Source organism: Phaseolus vulgaris, chromosome 3 (genome assembly GCF_000499845.2).
Source record: "Phaseolus vulgaris cultivar G19833 chromosome 3, P. vulgaris v2.0, whole genome shotgun sequence".
Classification (NCBI taxonomy): Eukaryota; Viridiplantae; Streptophyta; class Magnoliopsida; order Fabales; family Fabaceae; genus Phaseolus; species Phaseolus vulgaris.
Window position 1 is genome coordinate 32649330 of NC_023757.2, and position 22027 is coordinate 32671356.

A 22027-nucleotide genomic window follows, 5' to 3' on the forward strand; every position below is an offset into this window, starting at 1 on the left:
ATAGTCTCATTTAAGTAATATTTCTTTAAGTTATTTCCAACAATCAACTATCAAATTATGAATAATGAGTGACTTTTTGAGTAAGACACTGAGGAGATTTAAAAATAAAACATTGTTCTTAAGTCTATATATCATTTATGCAAGATAGACATTTTTAAAAATAAAACTAAAAACTCAAGTAACAAAGATCTAGAAAAAAACCAAAAAAATTTAATTATAATTTTACCACAGACACATTTAATTAACTCAAAATTATAATTATGTTTTAAATTCTAAAAAACTCTATTTAGTAGCAAGTATCATCAACTTTCAACAATAGTATTTACAAATCAGTAAATAAAACTTATACCATTTAGGATCTAATAACAAGAGAATTGCATCCAAAGTTATAATCATAATTCACATCTTCTCTGTATGACTTAACAAGTTCTTATCCACACATAAGAACAGAAAATTAGTTCAATCATTCATATAGATTTTTAAATAGTTTAACAACATTAAATTTCTATTTTTCCTTCAAAATTTTCAACTTAATCCGTTATGAACAGTTCAAGAACCCACCAAATTAATATATAAATAATATTCTCCTTTCATTCTAAATGCAAAGTCCAAAAACTTTAGACATAACCATCACTTAACTTGCATAATAACTCAAAGTAACATAAAAAAATTATAATATATTTTCTTACCACAGGTTTTTTAATAGTCTAAGATATATAAAGATTAAAAAAATAGTGAAGCAAAATGTACTAAAAAAACTTACTAAATCACATCAAATTATTTTTTTATCAACAATAAAAAATTAATAAATAAAAATTACTTTAGGAGAGATTCAACTCATGTACAAAATCGTACAGAAATGAACAACACCTCCTCCATAGACTTGTACTCACTTCCTACTAGAATAATTATTAAAAAACAGGTATCTAAAAACCGAAAACCTCATGTCTCTCAAAACAATTAACTAAAACAAACCCCTCACGCAAAATCCAAAAAAAATCTAACCGACCTAAATAAATCACTTATATTTAATCGAATATACATGCAAACCAGGGATCAAGATACCAGTCAGAAAAGAAAAAACAAGTTTAAGGGACTTTAGAGGTTATATAGGATTATGCCTTTAATTGATTCATGGAGAAAATTTCAAAATGATCAATCACTCCACCTTTAAAGATGTATTTATTCATATGCCTCAAAATCTCACTTACTATCGCGATCGAAACACCTTCCAAAATTAAATTAACAGAAGTAGGTGCTTCATGTAAATTAAACTACAGAATATGTGAGATAGAAGCAAGATGAATCGAGTTCGACCTTAACCACTCGAAGCAAAGGTTCCAAACTAGCCAAACAATTCTACAACCAAAGAACAAATGACTTGTTGTCTCCTCATTCGTCCCACACAAGCAACAAAAAAAATTCTAACACGACCCCACGTCTCTCCAAGTTGACCTTATTTGCTAAACCCTAAATCTCAAATTGTAAATCTAACCATTAATCATCACCAAAAACCAATTAGAAGTCATCAAAATTCCATTTCTATTAATAATCACATGTTAAAAAATGAGTTTAATCATAACTCATAATCATAAAATGAGTTTATAAGGTGATGATTGTCCCTGCTTATATAGTTTAAATTGATCATATTTTTAGTCAATGCTAGATTTCTAATATACCCTTCCACATCGAGGCATAGACATCTTATACATAAAACTAGATATTTGTGGATAGTTTGTAGCGACACAATAAACCTAACAAACCTTGTTATGATATATTATGATATAATATTAAAAAATGAGTTTAATCTTAATTCATCCTCACAAAATCGATTTTGTAAGATAATAATTATTCCATTTATATATTTTAAATTGATCTTATCTCTAGTTATCTCTAACACGTATGTATATATATATATATATATAGATTAAAAGGAAAGATGAGAAAAGTTACCTAAAGTTATAACTCCCCACTTTTTTATGCTTAAGAAAGTTTCTTGACACATGCATATATCATTGTGTAAAAGGAGAAAAAGAAACTTGAAGAAGAAAAGAAAAGGAATGTAGTGGGGAAGTGTTTGATATGTGAAGTTTATAAGTTGTATTTGTATCCTATGTGAAGTAAACTAACCTCCCACCTTATTTTCTTTCCAGTTAAAGTGCTATACAAGACCAATCCATATATTTTATTCTCAACACCTCCCCTGACTACTTTTCTTACATCACAACATCAAACCATACCTTAAACACATAATTAAATATATTAAAGATTTAAACATATATTAATCTAATTATCACTTGTAAATTTAATACATATTTATATTAAGGCATTAAAAGAAATCCTCACAAATATATATAAAAAAGGATAGTTTATCTCCATTGGTTATGTAAAGCAAGAGTTATATATTAGTGAACAAGTAATAATGTGAAAATATGTTATAATAAGTTATCTGTGATCAATTAATTCATTAGACAACTACACGTAATTACTTATTATTTTTTATTCATGTACATTATTCACCCTTGTTTTAAAGTTCAGGAGAAAAATAAGTAAAGTTTGTTCAATTGTTGTTTTTGAGAAACTCGGATAATATTCAATAGATTTGAACTTATGTTCAATACATTCACCACTTATTTTAAGGAAGAAATATTTTGTGTGTCTTACCAAAAATGTGAATATTTCTTGCCTTGTATTTTCATTTCTATCAAAAACACATAATGTGGTATTCAATCTGAAAATCACCTGATCATGGATGTATTGTTTGGTTCTAAACCATAATAAGGTTTTGAAGTTGTGTTTTTCAATTTCATTTTTGAGTCTTTTCAATGGCAAATGTGTCTCCAGTCCATTTCAAATATCATTTCTTATTGAGGAAGAAAATAAAAAATATATATAAACTGTAAATTTAATGAGATGTTTAGAGAATGTCTCTATTTTATTACTGAATAAATGATAAACTAAAACCTTAAAAATGTAATTTAATCTTAAATATGGAAAAAGTTATATTTTTTAAATAATTGATTTTATTATTAAAATATAATTTTTAGATTAATTTAACACTAAAATTTGATATCATTTTATCATTAAATTAAAATAATTAGAGTTTAATTTGTATTTTTAAATCTAATTTCCATTGTTTCTTTACTAAATTCATGTAACCTTATAATTTAGGGGATTATTTGGTGATTTGCTGTGCCATCATGTTTTTCCTGTTTCTGTTTGTAAGAAATTATTGTTTTGTATTTGTTATCCTTTTTATACCTTAATTGTTACTTATGTTAATCATATTTTACCAATCTCCCTTTAATCATTTTAGTCCATAAATAATAAATGTTAACATAAATAATTTCTTTTGAAGATGAAAAAATTAAAGAGTTTATTTTTGAAAGTTGAAACTTCATTAATGTTATTATCTCTTCATACATTAATTAATTATTTAATGTTACTCTTGGAAAAATGTTATAATTTTAGATAAATTGAATATTACCAACTAATAAGAGTGAATTAGTTATCCACGTCTTGTATTTAGATACATAGAATGTAACTTTGTGATTGCAAAAAATAATCCCATTCTTACCTTTATTTCTTTGATATTTTTTTTACAATTAATATTATCTTTATCAATTTGCTAGATATGAATGACTAGAAGACTTGCAGGACTGAAAACTGTGATATATGAAAGGTTCTTAACCAATGCATTCATCTAATTAACTATATATAATGTAATCTGTGCTTCCTAACATAACTTTGAAACCACTGTAACGTTTTGTAACTCATTTTTTCTTCTGATCTTGCACATGTGTCATTAACAGTTTAATTCATTGTTTAACACTAAAAAAGTTATCTTACTGTCACCCTCTTTATGATTCCATTGATTTCTGGTTAGTGTTTCTGTGTTCCTCACATTCTTCTCACTGTCTATGGTTGAGGATCTGAGTTGGCCAACCTTCATATACTCTTCTTGAAACTGATGACAGTAAATAGAAACGAGTTTTAAGTGTCATAACTCTCAAACCCTCTCACTGAACATGCATGTCGACACGTGCCATGTGTCCAATGGTTGTGCCGTTTCGTTCCACCAAAGAGGTCTAATTTACATTCACAGTATTTATATGGGATTGACCACCTTAGTGCTAAGGAACTGAAACACTCAAACTCTTGAGATACTTAGGAACATATCATAGTGTTTTTGATGGATTTGGAGTCTTCTTCTTTCTTCGTCACCCAAGAGGAGTTCAATCTGTTCCACAGAATAGACAGACAACTCTACAAGATCCTTGTGATGATCCTCTTCCGTGAACCAGGTGAGTGCATGCAGGTCCATGCCTTGTGGCTGTGGTTGGAAAGGGTGGGGTTTCGCAACGTGGTGAAGAGGGTATTGGCCTTGCCCAACATCTTGATCAACGAGGTTGCAGACGAAACGGTTTTGTGCCTGAACTGCATTAACAACAGTAGCTTCACAGCACCTCCTTCCTCTTTCGAGAACAGTGAGATCCCCCTTCTCCAGAGTCTAGTGGACAAGGAAATCTCGCTTCAGTTCCTGTATGAAAACCGCATCAGCGCACTCCAAGGCGTGGCCAAAGTGATGCAAGATGTGTGTGTGAGGGCTTTCACTGACATTATGCAGCAAGCCATCATAAGGAACTCCAATGATAGAGTGGTGGAAGCTCAAAAGGTGGTGATGAAACCAAGTTCAGAGAAAGAGAATCAGAATCAGAACCAGAACCAGAACCAGAACCCTTTGTGGTTTGGCTCAATTGGACCATCAAATTCAAGGGTTGAAGTTCCTGCTGATGATAGAACTTTGTTTGTGACATTCTCAAAGGGGTATCGCGTGGAAGAGTGGGAAGTTAGAGAGTTCTTCACCATAGCTTATGGAGATTGTATTGAGGCCCTGTACATGCAGGAAGTGCAGTCAAATGAACAAGCACTCTTTGCTCGAATTGTTTTTCGCATTGCTTCAACCATTGACATGATTCTCAGAGGAGCAATCAAAGCCAAATTCACCATCAATGGGAAGCATGTGTGGGCTCGAAAGTTCGTGCCAAAACGAATTGCTACAAGGAGTATGTTGACGACGATCAACAACTTTTCCGGAGAAACCTCGATCACAAGATCCTAGACAAAGTTGCTTTCATCATGCAGTGATTGTTATTTTAATTTTTCCTGTTTCAGTTTTGTAAGTTTTCCTGAGATATGTTTTTGGATTTATGTGAGAACTGAAAACAAAAATGTCACATGCTTATTACTTTAGACTTTGAAAAATATGACAGTATCCATTCCTAAAAAAATAAAAAACAACAATTCTATAATTCTTTTTAACAATATAACAGTATATATATTAGTACTTTAAGTTCAAAAATTTAAAAATATAATTAATACATTAATTATCGAATAAATATTTTTTTAATGTCAAAATATCATCATTATACTAATAATAAATATTTTTATCACATAAGTTATCTTATTATATATATTTTATTCATTCATTAGAGTACATTTAACATCTCTTGAATTGTTTTTGGCACAAATTAAAACTATGTTATGAGAAATTAAAAATAATAATTTAAGAAATGATATGAGAAAATCTCACAGTGAAAAAATTATTTTTATTATTTTATTATTCTCCTAAATACATTTTATTGACCAATGTACCTTATACAAATCGTTACAATTACATTTCTCAAATCTTACAAAATCTCTCTTGTAACTCGGATAACAAAATAAATTCTATTAATTAAAGCTAATATGTTGAAAAAACTGGAATTGTATCCGTTTTTATTTATAATCATTAATAATGAAATTAAATTTTATATTTTTGTGTGTACACTTTTATCTTTTTTATTTTTATAATTTTTATAAAAAATAGCCATAAAAATTAGAAGTATTTTTATTATATAATTATAATAAATATTTTTTAAATTGATATTAAAATATTTTATAATAATAATAATTATTATATATATATATATCTTTATAAAAAAAATTATTTTGGTGGAAATTTATAAGTATTCCTATTATATAACTATAACATTATACAAATTAATAAAATAATTATGATATTATAAATATAATTTGTTTTATAGTTTTAATTAATTTTATTATAATAATTATTTTTCATTTATATTTATTTTATTATCATAAAAAATATACATGTACGTATATGTTTTCATTAATATTATATTATATTATATAATATAATTATATTTTATTTTAACTACTATTTTTCTATTAAATTATTTTATTAATGATTAAAAAAAATCCTAAACTATACTCTTTAATGTCATCAGATAAAAATTTTGTGAGAAAACATAATATTTTTCCACCAAAACCATGTCGTACTTTCAACTTCACCACTCAAAGATCTTGTTATGTTATGAGTGTGAAAAGTATTTGTTATTTCCTTCACAATCATTTTACTAAGTTTGTAAGAATCAAGAAGAAAAAAAAATTATAAGAACAAGTGAATTCACCATGTATAAATGTACTTTTTAATAAATATTTTGTTAATTGATAACATTGATTCTGCAAAATATAATATTTATGCATTTTTAATGATTCCATATATATATAAATTTAAAATTCAATCACCTAATATAGGTCAATAAATCAAACATTTCATTTCAAGGTAACTAGTACATCTAATTTAAAACAATAACACCACTTTTAATCTATTTAAATTTATATATATATATATATAACTATTAATTTACAAAAAAAAATATAGTTAAGTGAAATAAAATATCATTAGCAACACATAGATATAATTTTTTATGGAATAGTTAACCACAATAGATAAACTTTACATCAAACTACTTGTATAGACAAAGTGAGCCTAGATAGTACCTGGTTGTACAATTGTCGAGGTGTTGGTCGTTCGGTCACTCTCTTGCTCTTCACTCTAAGTCTCCTTTCTTAATTTACTGGTATTTGGTCGAGATTGACCTCCAAAAGGTATTCCGACGATCAAGTAAGTACTCAATATTCATAGTATATATTAAGAACTCAATCAAAGAGTACCTTACTCTTCTGTAGAGAGTTTATTGATAGTGTTTGGTCATGAGATCCTTTGTTATAATGGGTCGAATCTATCATATATCAATGTTAGCTGATTTTTAGGGAATGTTCTATAATTTCTTGAGGTGTTATCCAAATTTGGTGAGATGTGTTCTTAATTTTCAAAGAGTCTTTGCAATTGCCTTAACTACTATGTATTATAACTGCTTTAAATATGTCTTTGATCGGTCGATCGATCACCAAAACTAAGTGAGATGACTCGTCCGATACCGACTGACACACAATCTAAGTAAATAACATAAAGAATTTATGTATACAATTAAAAAAAATTATAATTATTTAGTTCCCTTTAATTTAAATGATAAGGATTTTATTTCGAAACAAATTTTTCTTTTAACAAATTTATAAAAAATAAATTAGTAATAACTGAAAAATACTTCTCTTAGTTGACAAGTAAAATTAATTGTTATTTTTATTATTATTTATTTATTTTCTTTATTTTTGTTGATATATTTTTTTTCTAAAATGCTACTATTTCAACAAAAATAATGGAAAAAAATAGTTTCCAAAATTTTCAAAATATATCACCACATCTCAGAAAATTCTTTTAGCAGGGTTAATATTTTAACATTTTTAGAAAATATTTTTTAAACCTATTTTTTTTAAATATCAATTTTTCTTTGAGTTGTTATATACTTATTACGCAGAGTTTGACTCTCGGTATCATCTTTGTATACTCAATTAGATGATAGGTATTGTCTAATTAAAAAAATATTTGTTGGATTTTTGACAACTAAAACATATTTGTGTATATAAATTTTTATTGTCAATTTGTATAATTCAGAATTATATAATATATAGATTCATGTTCCTGTGTCTTACATTTTAAAAATTATACATATCTCTGTATGCGTATACTAGATGCAGATTAATATGTTTTAGTGATTTTTGAATAATTGTTATATCATGTAATTTAAAAGTTATAGATAACAGAACATAAAATTATTATAATTTAAGTGCAACGCATTAGGTAAAACCGCTGTTATTTAATTATAAATTATTATATAAAATTAAATTATTTTTATAATTATTATTTTAAAGTCATACTTAAAATAATGTTTTAGTGTTTTCTTTACCGAGATAATTTTTATATTATTATTCCATCACATTATTTTTGCACCCATACTTTGTAAAATGTATTGTACTTTTGATAAGAAAAAAATACATTTTATTGGGATTAAACATTAAATATATAAAAAAAATGGAACAATAATTTACTACTTTGTGAAAGAAAACTATTTTTTCATAAACCTAGTTACCTATCCTTATATTTAGATAATTAACTTTAAAAATAGTGAACATGAGAATTATATAAAGTGAAAAATATATTTAAAAGAGTACCGATATTTTGACACCCCTAAAAGTTGTTGTTCCAAATTACATCTGGGTGACATGGACTAAGTGATTATGTGACATGATTGGTAGTTCTGAAAAGGGCAACATGGCAAGTGATTCTGAAAAGGGCAACAGCCCAAAAGGCTTTCGATTTGAAATTTCTCAAACTGCAAGCATACCAACAGTGGCAAAGGTGTGCGAAACGTTGACGGCAGAGACACGGACACGTAGTTGGACGGTGACGACGGCGAGGTAGTGCGACGTTGACGGCGGCGAGGTAGTGCGAACGACGACAACGTTGTAGTGCGAATGAGCGGTGGTGTGCGGGGTATGTGACAGGGTTCGGTGTTGTGCATAAGGTGCGCGAATCGTGTGCGAGAAAGGAGGAGAAGGTAAGTGTCTTTATTTTACTTTTTCTGGCATTTTAATTTTTAGGGTTTGATGTTTGTGATTTAGGGTTTTGGTGGTTTAGGGTTTTTCTGTAATGCGTTATAATTTGTATCAGTTGTTGTTGTAGGATATCTGGAAGATGATGGATGAGCATCAAGGAGTGCGTAGTCGCTTTATATCCTCAGTATTGGCATACCACCAAGTAAGAATCACATATGAAGCAAGGTGATGAGAATCAAAAAGATGTTATCAATAGACAAAATGGACAAGGGCCAAAGCATTTAAAGTTCTTCTTATTAGTCTTTGCAAAAGATGAGGCCCAAGCCCAAAGCCCAAGCCCAAGCCCAAGAAGCCCAAGTCCAAACAATGAGGGGCAAGGCCAAGCATTAAATAAAAGAGCATCATTTGAATGACTCTTGTAGGAGGTGTGGATATTAAATAAATAGGTGTGAATGTATTAGAGAGAGTCACTTTGTCCATGTGACTTAGTAGGGGGGTGTAGGTGTAGTTTTTAGGAGGTGTCATAGTAGAAAAAGGTCACACCTCCCATGTGACTTGTTTTTTGTGGGAATTTCAAATGAGTTTTATTTGAAAATTCCCACCTATTTTTCAGCACCTCTAGGCTATAAATAAAGGTGCTTAGCTTGTACAATTCAGATTGGAATTTTATAGTAGAGAGACTATACTCAATTTTGGAGAGAATTTGTGAGTTTTGAGTCTTCCTCTTCTTTGCCTTATCTTGTGAGCTATGGTGAGCTTCAAGTGGTGGCACTCCATCACTTATCTTGGTTCAAGGTTCCAAGTGGCGTGAATGGCTTCTTCCAATTCTCAAAATCCAGCAAGCATCTTATTCTATAAGTGTTCTTCTTCCCTTTTCTTCAATTTTCCATTCGGTAGTTTTGATTCCTAGAGTTTACTTCTTTTTCTACCGTTTATTTTTGTGTTTCCAGCATTGTGTTCTTAATTCTGTTTTGGTTCAGTAGCTATCATTTAAATTATGTCCAGTTTTAATTCTTGTTCTTCTTTCCTTTTGTTTTGATTCAATTTGACAATACATGGACTTCAATATGAGTCTTGGTTGGTGCTTAGTTTTGGTGAGTTCTTGAATTTAGAACATTGATCCAATTCTAAAGTAAAGTGCCTTTCAAATCCAGCTCAAGTTGTTCCTAAGAATGTCAAGAATCATGTGTTCTTGTAGTTACATTCACATCACAAGGGGATGAAGATTTTTGTATGCACTCTTCAATGTGCACACCCTCACTGTGGAAGCTTTGGCAACTTCTTCCACATCTAACCCGATTAAACAAATGCAAATTCTCACTATAGACACCAAATTCAGTACTTTGGATTTCAAAGAAAAGACTATATAGCTTCTTCCATGTGCAGTATATGATGCACCTGTAGAGACTGGAATTCCTCAAAGCATCTTACTAGTAATTTACACTTAGTTTGTCTCTTGGTTTATTTCTATATTTTAATTCTATTAATAGTAATTAATTCTCATCCTTGTCTCTTTGGTGCCAGTATGTTGTTCTGTATCAGATAGTTATTGTATTATATTGGATTCGACCAAAGATGAAGAAGAGGTTAGTAGAATCATTTTTGGTTAAAATGTTATTTTATTTTCATCTAATTTATTGAGAGTTTAGTTAGCTGAAAATTTGGTCTACATTTGACTCATTTGTATTCTACATGCCTTGTGAAAAATATTTGAAAATATCATAAACTTTTGTTGCCCCAATTTAGTTATTGGTGTCCTGAAAAGCCTTTCGTCATTGATGTTACAGGCCTTCCAGTTAGAGTGAAGATTCCATCATGTACCTTTTTAAATTAGTTTTAAATTATTCTGTTATTCGGTTCTTAAATTGTAAACGTGTTGAAATAGTTATTTAGTTTTAAAATTTGCAACTATGTTGAAATTGCTATTTGGTTCCTAAATTTGCAATTGTGTTAAAATTGTTTTTTTTTCCTATCTTTAAGTTGAAATGGTTGATCTGTTTTTGGTACAGTTGTTGATGTTTACACTCTTTTGGCTTCATAATATTGATCATTGCTTCCATCTTTATCTAGAAAAAAATTTATGAATTCTAACTTGTTTTTTAACTTGAAAATTAACACATTTTTATTTATTCCAGGAACTAAATATTGAAGTAGTGCTCTATCAACAAACCAAAATATTATAGGAAGTGGAGGCACCAAGACAAATATTATACTTGACTTGTAATATGTTCAAATATGAAACAATTGTTATTTTGACAATTTAATGTTATCATTTTAATTTACTTGTAGTTTGGATTACTTTGACATTATCAACTTTGTTCTTTCAATGAATAAATGAAGTCATTTACCTTGTGATGATATAAAAACCTTGTGATGGGTCTCCACTCATTTACACATGGGTCCCCACTTACAGTACAGGGGTCCTGTGACCACCACAACATGTCTTTACCCACTCAATTCACGTTCATACCTTTCAACTACTTCCCTTGAAACACATCATGCACTGCCTAGTTCTGAATCCCAAAAAGGAACATGAAAAAAATAACCATACAGAAACCTTGTCAAAGGTCCCCACTTATTAACACATGGGTCCCCACTTACAGTACAGGGGTTCCTATGACCACCACAACATGTCTTTACCCACCCAATTGACGTTTATACCTTACAACTACGTCCCTTGAAATACATCCTGCACTGCCAAGTTCTGAATCCCAAAAATGAACATGCAAAAAAATGAACATGCAGAAACCTTGTCATGGGTCCCCAATTATTTATACATGGGTCCCCACTTACAGTACATTGGTTCCTATGACCACCACAACATGCCTTTACCCACCCAATTGACGTTCATACCTTACAACTACGTCCCTTGAAACACATCATGCACTGCCAAGTGCTGAATCCCAAAAAGCAAGATGGAAGAAATGACCATGCAGAAATGTAGTCATGGGTCCCCACTTATTAACACATGGGTCCCCACTTATAGTACATGGGTTCCTATGACCACCATAACATGCCTTTATCCACCCAATTGATGTTCATACCTTATAACTACGTTCCTTGAAACACATCCTGCATTGCCAAGTTCTGAATCCCAAAAACCAAGATGAAAACAATGAACTTGCATAAACCTTGTCATGGGTCCCTACTTATTTACACATGGGTCCTCACTTACAGTACATCAGTTCCTATCAACAGTTAAAACAACACTCAATATCACTCTATTTATGAAAATATACAAGTTAACATTTTTGTCGTCCAATACACATTTCTGCCTAAAATATGATATATAACAATACATGTGGTTTGCATGTAGTTTTTTTGGTGTTTTGAGAGTTGAGATGGCAATCTAGTGACCTCTTTGCAAGTTAGGCAATTCAGTAGTGGAAGAGTACCTTCAATTGTGGTATGTGAATCTAAGTGGGGACCTTTGAAGAACTTTACGCACTGTCATGTAAGCCTCCAAGTCAATGCTTGCATCTCTCCATTTTTTGGTGTTGTGAGGATTGAGATGGGAGTCCAGTGAGCTCATTGGAAGTTAGGCAATTCAATAGTGCAAGAGTAACTTGAATTTTGCTATGTGAATCTAAGTGGGGACCCCTTTGATTTTCAGCGGGGACATGTGAAGAACTTTATGCAGTGTCATGTAAGTCTCCAAGTCAATGTTTGCATCTCTTTTTTTGGTGTTGTGAGGGTTGAAATGGGAGTCCAGTACACTCATTGGAATTAGGCATTTCAATAGTGCAAGAGTAGCTTGAATTCTGCTATGTGAATCTGAGTGGTGATCCCTTTGTTTTTAAGTAGGGACCTGTGAAGAACTTTATGCACTGTCATGTAAGCCTCCAAGTTAATGTTTGCATCTCATTTTTTTGGTGTTGTGAGGGTTGAGATGGGAGTCCAATGAGCTCATTGGAGGTTAAGTAATTCAATAGTGCAAGAGTAGCTTGAATTATGCTATGTGAATCTAAGTGGTGACCCCTTTGTTTTTAAGTGGGGACCTATGAAGAAGTTTATGCACTGTCATGTAAGCCTCCAAGTCAATGTTTGCATCTCGTTCTTTTGGTATTGTGAGGGTTGAGATGGGAGTCCAGTGAGCTCATTGGAAGTTAGGCAATTCAATAATGTAATAGTAGCTTGAATTCTGCTATGTGAATATGAGTGGTGACCCCTTTGTTTTTAAGTCGGAACCTGTGAAGAACTTTATGCATTGTCATGTAAGCCTCCAAATCGAGGTTTGCATGTGTTTTTTTTTTTTGTGTTGTGATGGTTGAGATGGCAGTCCAGTGAGCTCAATGGAGGTTAGGCATTTCAATAGTGGAAGAGTAGCTTGAATTCTAGTATTTTCATCTAAGTGTTGTCCCCTTTGTTTTTAAGTGGGGACCTGTGAAGAAGTTTATGCACTGTCATGTAAGCCTCCAAATCAATGTTTTCATGTGGTACGTGCATGGTACACGATCACATATGCATAAAAAGGCTACAACCAAAGAAAATAGCACCAACCTCTTTGCAGAGAAACGGGGAAGTAAGACGGGGAAGACAGTGGCAGTGCAGTTGAGCTCTAAGGAAGACTGTGTGCGGTTGAGCTTTGAGGAAGACAAGACGGTGGTAGTGAGGAGGGAGAGGTTTAAGATTGAGACAGAGTTTTAGGACACTGAAGGAGAAGGAGAGCTTTAAGAAGAGTAAAGAAAAGTAGTGAGAGAAAAAGAGAAGGCAGTGGTGAGAGTGAAGTGTTCTGAGTGTAGCAGAGTATTGTACGTAATTCATTAAAATAATTATTGATTAATATTTTTTTGTACTTAATTTCAATTTGGTTTGTCTTACTCTGCATGTGCTTTTTGATTTCTTCTTCATCCATCTCCGCTACGTGCAAGTGTCCTTACCTTTGCAAGTTCTCATTTTAGCTTTGTTGTTGGATTAGGTAAACGCAATGATTTGATTTGAGCAAGGTGGGGTGGATGTTTTAAATGATTATTTAGAGCGTGCCATTCGAGGATAAGGTAAAGGAAAGGATAACACGTAACCTTAAATTGGAACACGTAAATAAATGTTATATAATTTATGCATGTGCTGCTGTATAGTTTTGGTGAAGTCCATTCTAATGTTTTTATGCAAAATATTATTTTATTTATATTGAAATAAATTCATCTTTTTCATTAACACTGTTCTCCTTTATTAATATTTTTTTTTATTCACATTCATTTTCTTCATCATCATTTACTTTTTCTTTTCTTTTTTTTTCCTTTTATTGAAGATGGTTGCATTACAACCAAAACTTTGTTTTTTAAAAATATTGTCCTTAGTGTTAACTACATCGATTCAAATTAAATTAACATTAACTAAAATATTTAATCAAGAATTGTTATATTTATATAATACATAAAAAGGTAAAAGATAAATAAAAATAACTGATACTGATAGAACACTTACAAAAATATGAATGTTTTGTATTTAAGTAATAGTTTGGATATTCTGCTTCTCTATTATACTTAAATAGTTTGGATATTCTATTTAAGTAATAGTTTGGGATTTAACTTAGTTGCTCCAGACTTAATTTTGTACTGTCATAGTGGTATTGATGATGTCTGTCTAAATAAGGGGTGATGAAAGCATAAGTTTGTGCCCAGTGGACGAATTATGCATGTTTTGAATCGAGTATTTTGTAAGAATCAGGATGGATTGGTGGACATATTGATGGTGGGTTTAGGATTTCGCAGTGTAATTTTCCCATTCCTAGTTGGTGACGGGTTATCTGATTGTCATTGGGTTATCTCACACAAAAAGTGGAAATGAGGGCATGGATAAGTGGTCATTTGTGTAATACTTTTTGCACACAGCAGATAATGTTTTTTAATTTAACTTAATTTGGACCAGGCTTTAGTTTTTTTACTGTAGAAGTGGTCATGGTTTGTGGTGATCCCTGTCTATATAAGTGAGGATTACAGTGTACGTTTCTGCCCCATGCACGAATTATGCCATTTTTTAAGTGGGTATTTGGGAGAACCATGATGAATTAATGGACCTATTGGAGGTGGATGGATGGTCTCAAGTTTTTTTTGCATTCCCAATTGGTCAGGGGTGATGTGGTGGTTATTGGGTTTTCTTCCATAAAAAGTGGGGATGAGTGCATGAATAAAAGGTGATATGAGTTATAGTTTCAGCACATAGCACATAATGTTTTTGAATTGAGCTTAATTTTATCCAGACTATAGTGTTTTTACTCACATTGGTCATGGTATGTGTTGATCCATGTCTATATAAGTGGTGATCACAATATAAGTTTGTGCCCCATGCACAAATTGTGTAATTTTTTAACTGGGTATTTGGGAAAAGCGGGATGAATTGATAGACCTATTGGAGGTGGGTGGATGGTCCCAAGGTTTTTTTTTGCATTCCGAGTTGGTCAAGGGTGATGTGGTGGTTATTGGGTTTTCTTCCATAATAAGTGGGAATGAGTGCATGAATAAGTAGTGATATTAGTAACATATTTGGCACATAGCACATAATGTTTTTCAATTGAGCTTAATTTTGTATAGACTATAGTGTTTTTACTCACATTGGTCATGGTATGTGTTGATCCCTGTCTCTATAAGTGGTGATCACAATATAAGTTTGTGCCCTATGCACAAATTGTGTCATTTTTTAACTGGGTATTTGGGAAAAGCGGGATGAATTTATGGACCTATTGGAGGTGGGTGGATGGTCCCAATGTCTTTTTTGCATTTCCAGTGGGTCAGGGGTGATGTGGTGGTTATTGGGTTTTCTTCCATAATAAGTGGAAATGAGATGAATAAGTGGTGATATGAGTAACAGTTTATGCCAAGAGCACATAATGTTTTTCAATTGAACTTAATTTGGTCCAGGCTATATTTTTTTACTGTCACGGTGGCCCTGGTATAGTTTTCTTGTAATCATGCTCAAGTAAACTAAAGAAGATTGTAAGCAGATTGCAAGCTCATAAGGTTACTTTTTTTTATCAATAATTAATAAATATATTAAATGAAACTGATAAGTTAAGGATATTTCAAACTTTTATAAGCCTAAATACAAGAATTGTGTCCAAAAAAAATCTTATAATGCAGTTTAAATATGGCTCAACAAGCTGTGAAAAAAATTAAGCAACACATTTCTTGAAGATTAGGCTCATAAAGTTACCTTTTCTTTAATAGAAGGAATTGTAACTCATCTATGAACCGTATCTAATACATATCTTTAATGAGACAGTATTACTTAAATTATCACATAATTACCGAAATTATAAAATATTACTTGATTTATTGCATTATTTTGTATTTGATAATTTGGTCGGCCGGTTAGTGACGTGGTTACCTTTGACCTATACACTATTTATAGAGAAATGTTGGATTGGAAAGACTAGTATCCAAACCAAGCAGGCATTTCACTTTATACATTCCACATTGTCATTTGTCCACTCCAACGCACTTTTTCATTATGGAAATGGGGTTATGGTCCACTCCATCCATACAATTACGCACCTAAATCTCTTATTTATTAGACCATACCTATAATCCTTTACTTTCATTTCTGCTAAACATTTTATAGCTTTTCACATATACAATTGATCCTAGTACAAAATATCAATTTTCATGAGTAAAAAAAAATATGTGAACAACACTTACAATCTTGAAGAAACTTTGTCAAAAAGATCCTTTTTTTAATAAGATATGCAAACCTAAAATTCATCCACTCCATTTTTTTCACTAAAATGAATCTTTTGCTTTGATACCTCTTGATGAGAAACATGAGGGAAGAAACAAAAAGATAACTAGTTACACAAAAGAATATAACCTCATCTTCATCCAAAATGTTAAGAAAACATAAACCTGAAAATTTTTTCACTTAGATATACTGCTGAATTTTTCTGTTCACTTAGATATATTGCACTAAGGTAAATTATTTATTTAATAAAACAAATAAAACAGAGAACAGAATATAACACAGAGAGAACAACTCACGTAACAAAAAAATCTAAATAAACCCTAAACCACAAAAGCCACAAGCACAAACAACCCATTCAAAATCCTAAAATGGCAAAAGACCCAAAAAAAAAACTCACTTACCTTCTCATCGGTCCTCGCACTCCGACCACAAGTCCTTCACACTCCGGTCACAAGCTCCTCGCACACCACCGCAAGCTCTTCACACTCCGGTCGCAAGCTCTTCGCACACCACCGTAACCACTTCGCACACCACCGCAACCACTTTATTTCACTCTTTCTCACTGATCCTCTCTTCCAAAGAATATCACGAACAGGAGACTTGAAGACCGGTTTTGCAAATTAAAATTTCTCCTTGCATTGCTATTTTACAAAATTGCCCCAGCCACGTAATCAACTTAGTCACGTCATAAAGTTGTATTCTGGGGTTTATGGGTGTCGAAAAATCATTTTCCTATTTAAAAAAAATAAATTAACATGTATGAAATTGGAAAATGATTATTTGACACTCATTATTCCACCCTACACCTCACCAAATATTAATTTTTTAATTTTTTTAATTTTAAAAATTATTTTAACATTTTTCATTTTTTTTATATTTTTCACTAATAATTTTTTTTATTTATTTTATTTTTATAAATATTAATATTTTATTATAGATAGTAGAGTGAAACAAGATATCAAAATATAATTACCCTATCAAATTTAAGTGTTTGGTATAAAATTTCAAGGATTGAATTGAGCAGCAGAAGGGTTTTTGGGAGCTATTAGGTGAGTGTCTGAGGGAGTGAAAATGGTAGAAACAAAAACAAATCCAATTACCAACCCTTAAAGAAAATAGCAGTGGGAGTTCCAGAGTCCTTTGTGAAATTGCTTCTCTTCCATCTCCGTGCAGTGCAGGTTTTGGAGGTAAACTGCTTTTGGATAATCAAAATTGCAACATTATTATTGATTATTGGTGGGTGATATTATTTATACATTGAAGTGAGTTTTGCAAATTTGTCCAAAAATGGAATCGGTGCCAAACGGGGAGGAACCGACTTCGTGGGATGAGTTATACAACATCAATTTGATGCCTTCCGAGTTGTTCTTCAAGTTCCGAAAAGAACTTCAGGGCATTCGAGTTGGTCTTAATATGGAGGTTCTTTTCTGTTCCCTTTTATGGCTATCCATTCTTGTCAAACTCATTCATTTATAGTTCTCTCTTTTTATAATTTACCATTTTTTTTTTACATATGTTTCATGTAAGTTATGTTTTCGTTCGGACTAAACTGTCATCTTTGTATTCCTAAATTTGTGGGGTGTTATGTTAGATAATAGTAAGATATATTTTAACCAGAGTAATTAGTTCAATTTGGCAATTTGGGGACTTATTTAACATACTAAGGCTTTCACTTTTAAGGAGTAAGGTTAGTCTTTACCTTTTTTTTTCATAAGTATAAGTAATATGGAGAGATAGATGCTGTGAAGTTCTTTTATTAATCATGTTTCATGAAGGATAATTTAGACTGAAAAGCCTACAGGTGGTTATATATACTTATATGCAAAGGATAATAAAGAAAAGCTTAGGGGATGTCACTTTTAAACCACAGGGAGGAAAACCTATTGTGATTTATTCTTACATTTTGTATGATTCTAAACCTTGTATTTTTTTTGTAGGAGCACTTAGATGTCTGTCTATCAAGATATTATTCTTTGTTGCTTAATTCTGCATCTGTTGACTATTGTTTTTATCATGTCTACTTGGTTAAAAAAACCATCTGTTGCAAACATGCAAGAAGTATAAAAAAGAACACTAAAATTTGTAGGAACGATGCTCTATAAAGTTTAACTGTCTATATGCATAGGCATGATGACTACAAGTCAATTGTCAATTAGAAGGTTAATGTTGGAGTTTTTGTGTACTAGTCAATTATTTACTTATGATGACTAGTTCTACTTATTCAGGAGATCCTTTTTTTTGGGTGCAGTTCTACAATGCCCCAGTCAATGAATATCAAGCCAAGCTTGTATTGAAGCCTCTAACACCTGAATGGAAGTGGAAGATAATTTATGAACCCCTTCATCATGATGTTCGTGTTCTCTCAAAAAAGATTCCCATCACCAAATTTCTTAATCTTCAGGTTTGGTGGTGTCTATTTTTCATGTCATGACAATTTATTGTGATGGTTACTGAAAATGTTTGAAAATAGTATTAGATAACAGTGTTCATGTGCTTGTGTTTGTATATGTTGACCCCATTGTTTTTTATGCCATGATAAGTTCTTGTCCTTCTTGTAAAATTTCATTTGAAATTATTCATACTGACATAAACAGTGCAGGTTGGTATAGGACACAATTTTCAAATGCACGCTACTGGTTGGAAATGGAAGCTTACCACTTGTTTGGGTGGAGATGGTATATCTCGAATCCGAAATAAGACATCAGTTGGCTTGTTTCCTGGTTTTGACTTACGTTTTGGATGGAGGGCGGACTATGTTCTTCCTGAAATTACTGGGCAAGTTTTGTAATTTTGTCAGAATAATAGCTTTGAAACTAAAATACATCTATCAGTGTTTAGAAAATATACTCTGATAAATTATTTTGGGATAAGCTGTATTACATTTTATTTTATTCATTTAGTTACTTGCTATCTACTATGTTTTGTTTCATGAATGACTGATTAATTTAAATTTCAAACCTTAACAGGGCTCTGGGTACTGATGAACCATTGTTCAACATGCACTCGGGACGACTACAAGCCTCACTAGATAGAGTTGAGGCCATCTTAACCCACAGTGATAATGCTTGATTTGGGTATAGAAGATAATGTTAATGAGGTATGATATGACCCCATTCCCTTTTGAAAGAAGTTCCAAGTAGTGGTTGAAGACAATAACATCAGCAAACAGGATAAAGGAATAAATGTATGCTGAAAGTTGAAAATAGCATTTCTTTATTCACTTCGATTACTCTTTCAATTTATGAAGATTAAGATCAGAAATATATACAATGATGCTTTATGTGCATTGGATTTTAGCATATTTTATAAATTATTTTATGCTGTGGACACTGAATCTAAATATTGCAGTTGAGAGGAAAAAGGGAAATATATGTAGTTATTAAGAATTATACCTCTTTTCCAAGTCTCTGCAGATCATGCTGTTGCAGTAATCTTTTCTTTATAACATTATTTTTTGTAATAAAAAATTGCACAGAACAATATTTTTGTAATGAAAAATGACTTGGTTGTTTTGATGTTGGCAAAATTAAATACTTCATGATAATTAGCTCAACACTAGTTGTTACGTGAGATTGACAGCTTTCCTGATCCGAGTATAGTTTCTGCAGTGTGTAAGTCCAATTTTGAAATATGCACTACCTGCATACAAGTCTCAAAAGTGGAGTCAAGATGATGCCGGGAACGTTTTTCGTAAATCGTGACATGGCCCCTATTTAAAAACTATGGAGCGTCTGTTACTGAGTAAAACTACTCATGTCTTCAAAGGGACTATTTTTACTTGCTTTGCCAGTGCAAAAATTTGTACATGTGACTGTAATTAGTACTTTCGAACCCAGATTTAAGATTTTGCAAAATTTCTTGATTGCTCCTCCAAATATCCATGTTTTACCATAGAGAATAAGAATGTGAAATTTGAGTGCATAATTATTCAATTGTTGAAGATGGCCAAGTGCCTATAGCTATATAAACCAAATTGCACTATCCCGTGGCAGGGCAGGGGCACAGAAGTACTAGTCTCTTTTCTCTGTCAATTTTAGTGGAAAACTCGTGGAATAAAAATCTAATACTCCATCGGATACCTGTAAAAGCTGAATACTATACTACATACATGTAGTACACACAAATAAATCCCCTTTTCTCTTTGTGGCAAGAGAACCTTATTTTTAAGAAAATTGAAGTTAACATCAGTGGCATAGTGAGATCTTACAAGATCATCTGCATATTATCAAATTCGTATCACGAGACCATCAATCTTATGTTGTTAAATGCTGAAAGGGGTACATTCCGTGATACTAATCCGAGTCAGCGGGTATTTTTAATAATGTGTACGTTATTGTCACATTCATATTGTACTACACTACCAGTTACTTTTGTAACGTAGCTCCATCAATGATTCATAATCATCAGTTTTCTTATTCAAGGCAGGTTTGAATGCCTGTGGAGGGAATATAACACTGCCCAAGAATCAGTAAAAAAAAGTGGGACCTCCCTTATGCTAGCCGTTATACCCATCCTTAACGGTACCTTTCACCCCCTTATAAATTCAAATCATCCTCCACCCTCTTCAAAAGCCAAAGCAAACAAACAAGTCTCAAGAATTCAAACAAGTCAAAGCAAATGGCTTCCTCCAAGCTCAGAAAGACATGTTCCTTCACAAACCTTGTCCTTAGCTGTTTGAATTTCTCTCTCTTTATCCTCTCAGCATCCTCATTTGCACCCACAATTCTCCTCAAGATGCCCCCAACTTCATTTGGGCTGGCTCTCCTCATGGTTTCTGGCATCTCACTTCTCTCATCTTTTGTGGGCTTCTACTCCCAGCTCACACACTTCTGTTTCCTCACCCACATTTCACTTCTACTAGCCTCCTTAATAGGACAAGTGCTGAGTATATTGGCCTTGTTCACAAAAGAGAAAGCAAGCATGTCCCTTCTGAAATCACCAAGGGACCCCAAAGAAGCCAAACTTTTGTTGAGGCTGGAATGTGGGGCCTTGATGGCAATGTGCATGTTGCAGTGTGTGGTGTTGGTGCTGAGTTGTGCAGTGCAAAGTTGTTGGGTGAAGAATTATGAGGAACTGAACGCAGAGAGGGAGGCCTCAGCAAGGAAGAGGAGTAGAAGGATTGCTGAAGTGCAAGAGGAGTCCATGACTAATGCAACCAAGATGGCAGAAATGAAAGCTAAAGAATTGGATGATAAAATGAAAAGCAAGTATGGGAAGTGGGTGAAGACTGATTTTGAACCCTGAGGCTGAGGTTATTCAACCTTTTGCTCTGTCTTCCTTCTACCTTGTACTATTAGTGCAGATATTTGCATTATTGTTTTTTTATTTGTTGGTGTTGGTGTTGGTTGTTTGGGGTCACTATGAGGGTGGCCATTGAATTTGAATGTTGTGAGCATTCAAGGTAGGAGTAATCTTTTTTACTGAACTAGTGTATTTACCTGTGCCTAGCATGGATTGTTTTTCTCATACAATATAATGTTATATTAAAAATTTGATTAAATAATCATATTTTATATCAGAAGATGTAATAAGAAGTTGAAGTCTAACT

At 32.0% G+C, this 22027-nt stretch overlaps 3 protein-coding genes across 4 annotated transcripts; all 3 read left to right on the forward strand.

Moving 5' to 3' along the window:
* Positions 1 to 4158: 4158 nt before the first annotated feature.
* On the forward strand, positions 4159 to 5122 carry LOC137805563 (uncharacterized). Its single transcript, XM_068605508.1, has one exon. It carries the CDS (start codon positions 4193 to 4195, stop codon positions 5120 to 5122), a length of 930 nt encoding a protein of 309 aa, XP_068461609.1. The 5' UTR covers positions 4159 to 4192.
* Positions 5123 to 17472: 12350 nt separating this feature from the next.
* Positions 17473 to 21982, forward strand: LOC137807172 (uncharacterized). 2 transcript variants are annotated; one of them, XM_068607650.1, is made up of 6 exons: positions 17473 to 17666; positions 17743 to 17898; positions 18728 to 18880; positions 19079 to 19254; positions 19446 to 19576; positions 20088 to 21982. In XM_068607650.1, the coding sequence occupies exons 2-5, from the start codon at positions 17767 to 17769 to the stop codon at positions 19546 to 19548; spliced, it is 564 nt and encodes a 187-aa protein (XP_068463751.1). In that variant the 5' UTR covers positions 17473 to 17666; positions 17743 to 17766; the 3' UTR covers positions 19549 to 19576; positions 20088 to 21982. The 2 variants fall into 2 exon arrangements, with proteins under 2 accessions (XP_068463751.1, XP_068463752.1); XM_068607651.1 differs by having other exon boundaries at positions 17493 to 17666; positions 20079 to 20403.
* Positions 21097 to 21982, forward strand: LOC137807171 (uncharacterized). The gene has a single exon (XM_068607649.1). The coding sequence runs from the start codon at positions 21097 to 21099 to the stop codon at positions 21721 to 21723; it is 627 nt and encodes a 208-aa protein (XP_068463750.1). The 3' UTR covers positions 21724 to 21982.
* Positions 21983 to 22027: the final 45 nt, after the last annotated feature.

Coding starts and splice junctions, on each gene's coding strand:
- LOC137805563 (XM_068605508.1), top strand. CDS start 4,193: ATGGATTTGGAGTCTTCTTCTTTCTTCGTCACCCAAGAGGAGTTCAAT.
- LOC137807172 (XM_068607650.1), top strand. CDS start 17,767: ATGGAATCGGTGCCAAACGGGGAGGAACCGACTTCGTGGGATGAGTTA. Junction 18,881..19,078: donor CCAAATTTCTTAATCTTCAG/GTTTGGTGGTGT, acceptor TAAACAGTGCAG/GTTGGTATAGGACACAATTT. Junction 19,255..19,445: donor GTTCTTCCTGAAATTACTGG/GCAAGTTTTGTA, acceptor AAACCTTAACAG/GGCTCTGGGTACTGATGAAC.
- LOC137807171 (XM_068607649.1), top strand. CDS start 21,097: ATGGCTTCCTCCAAGCTCAGAAAGACATGTTCCTTCACAAACCTTGTC.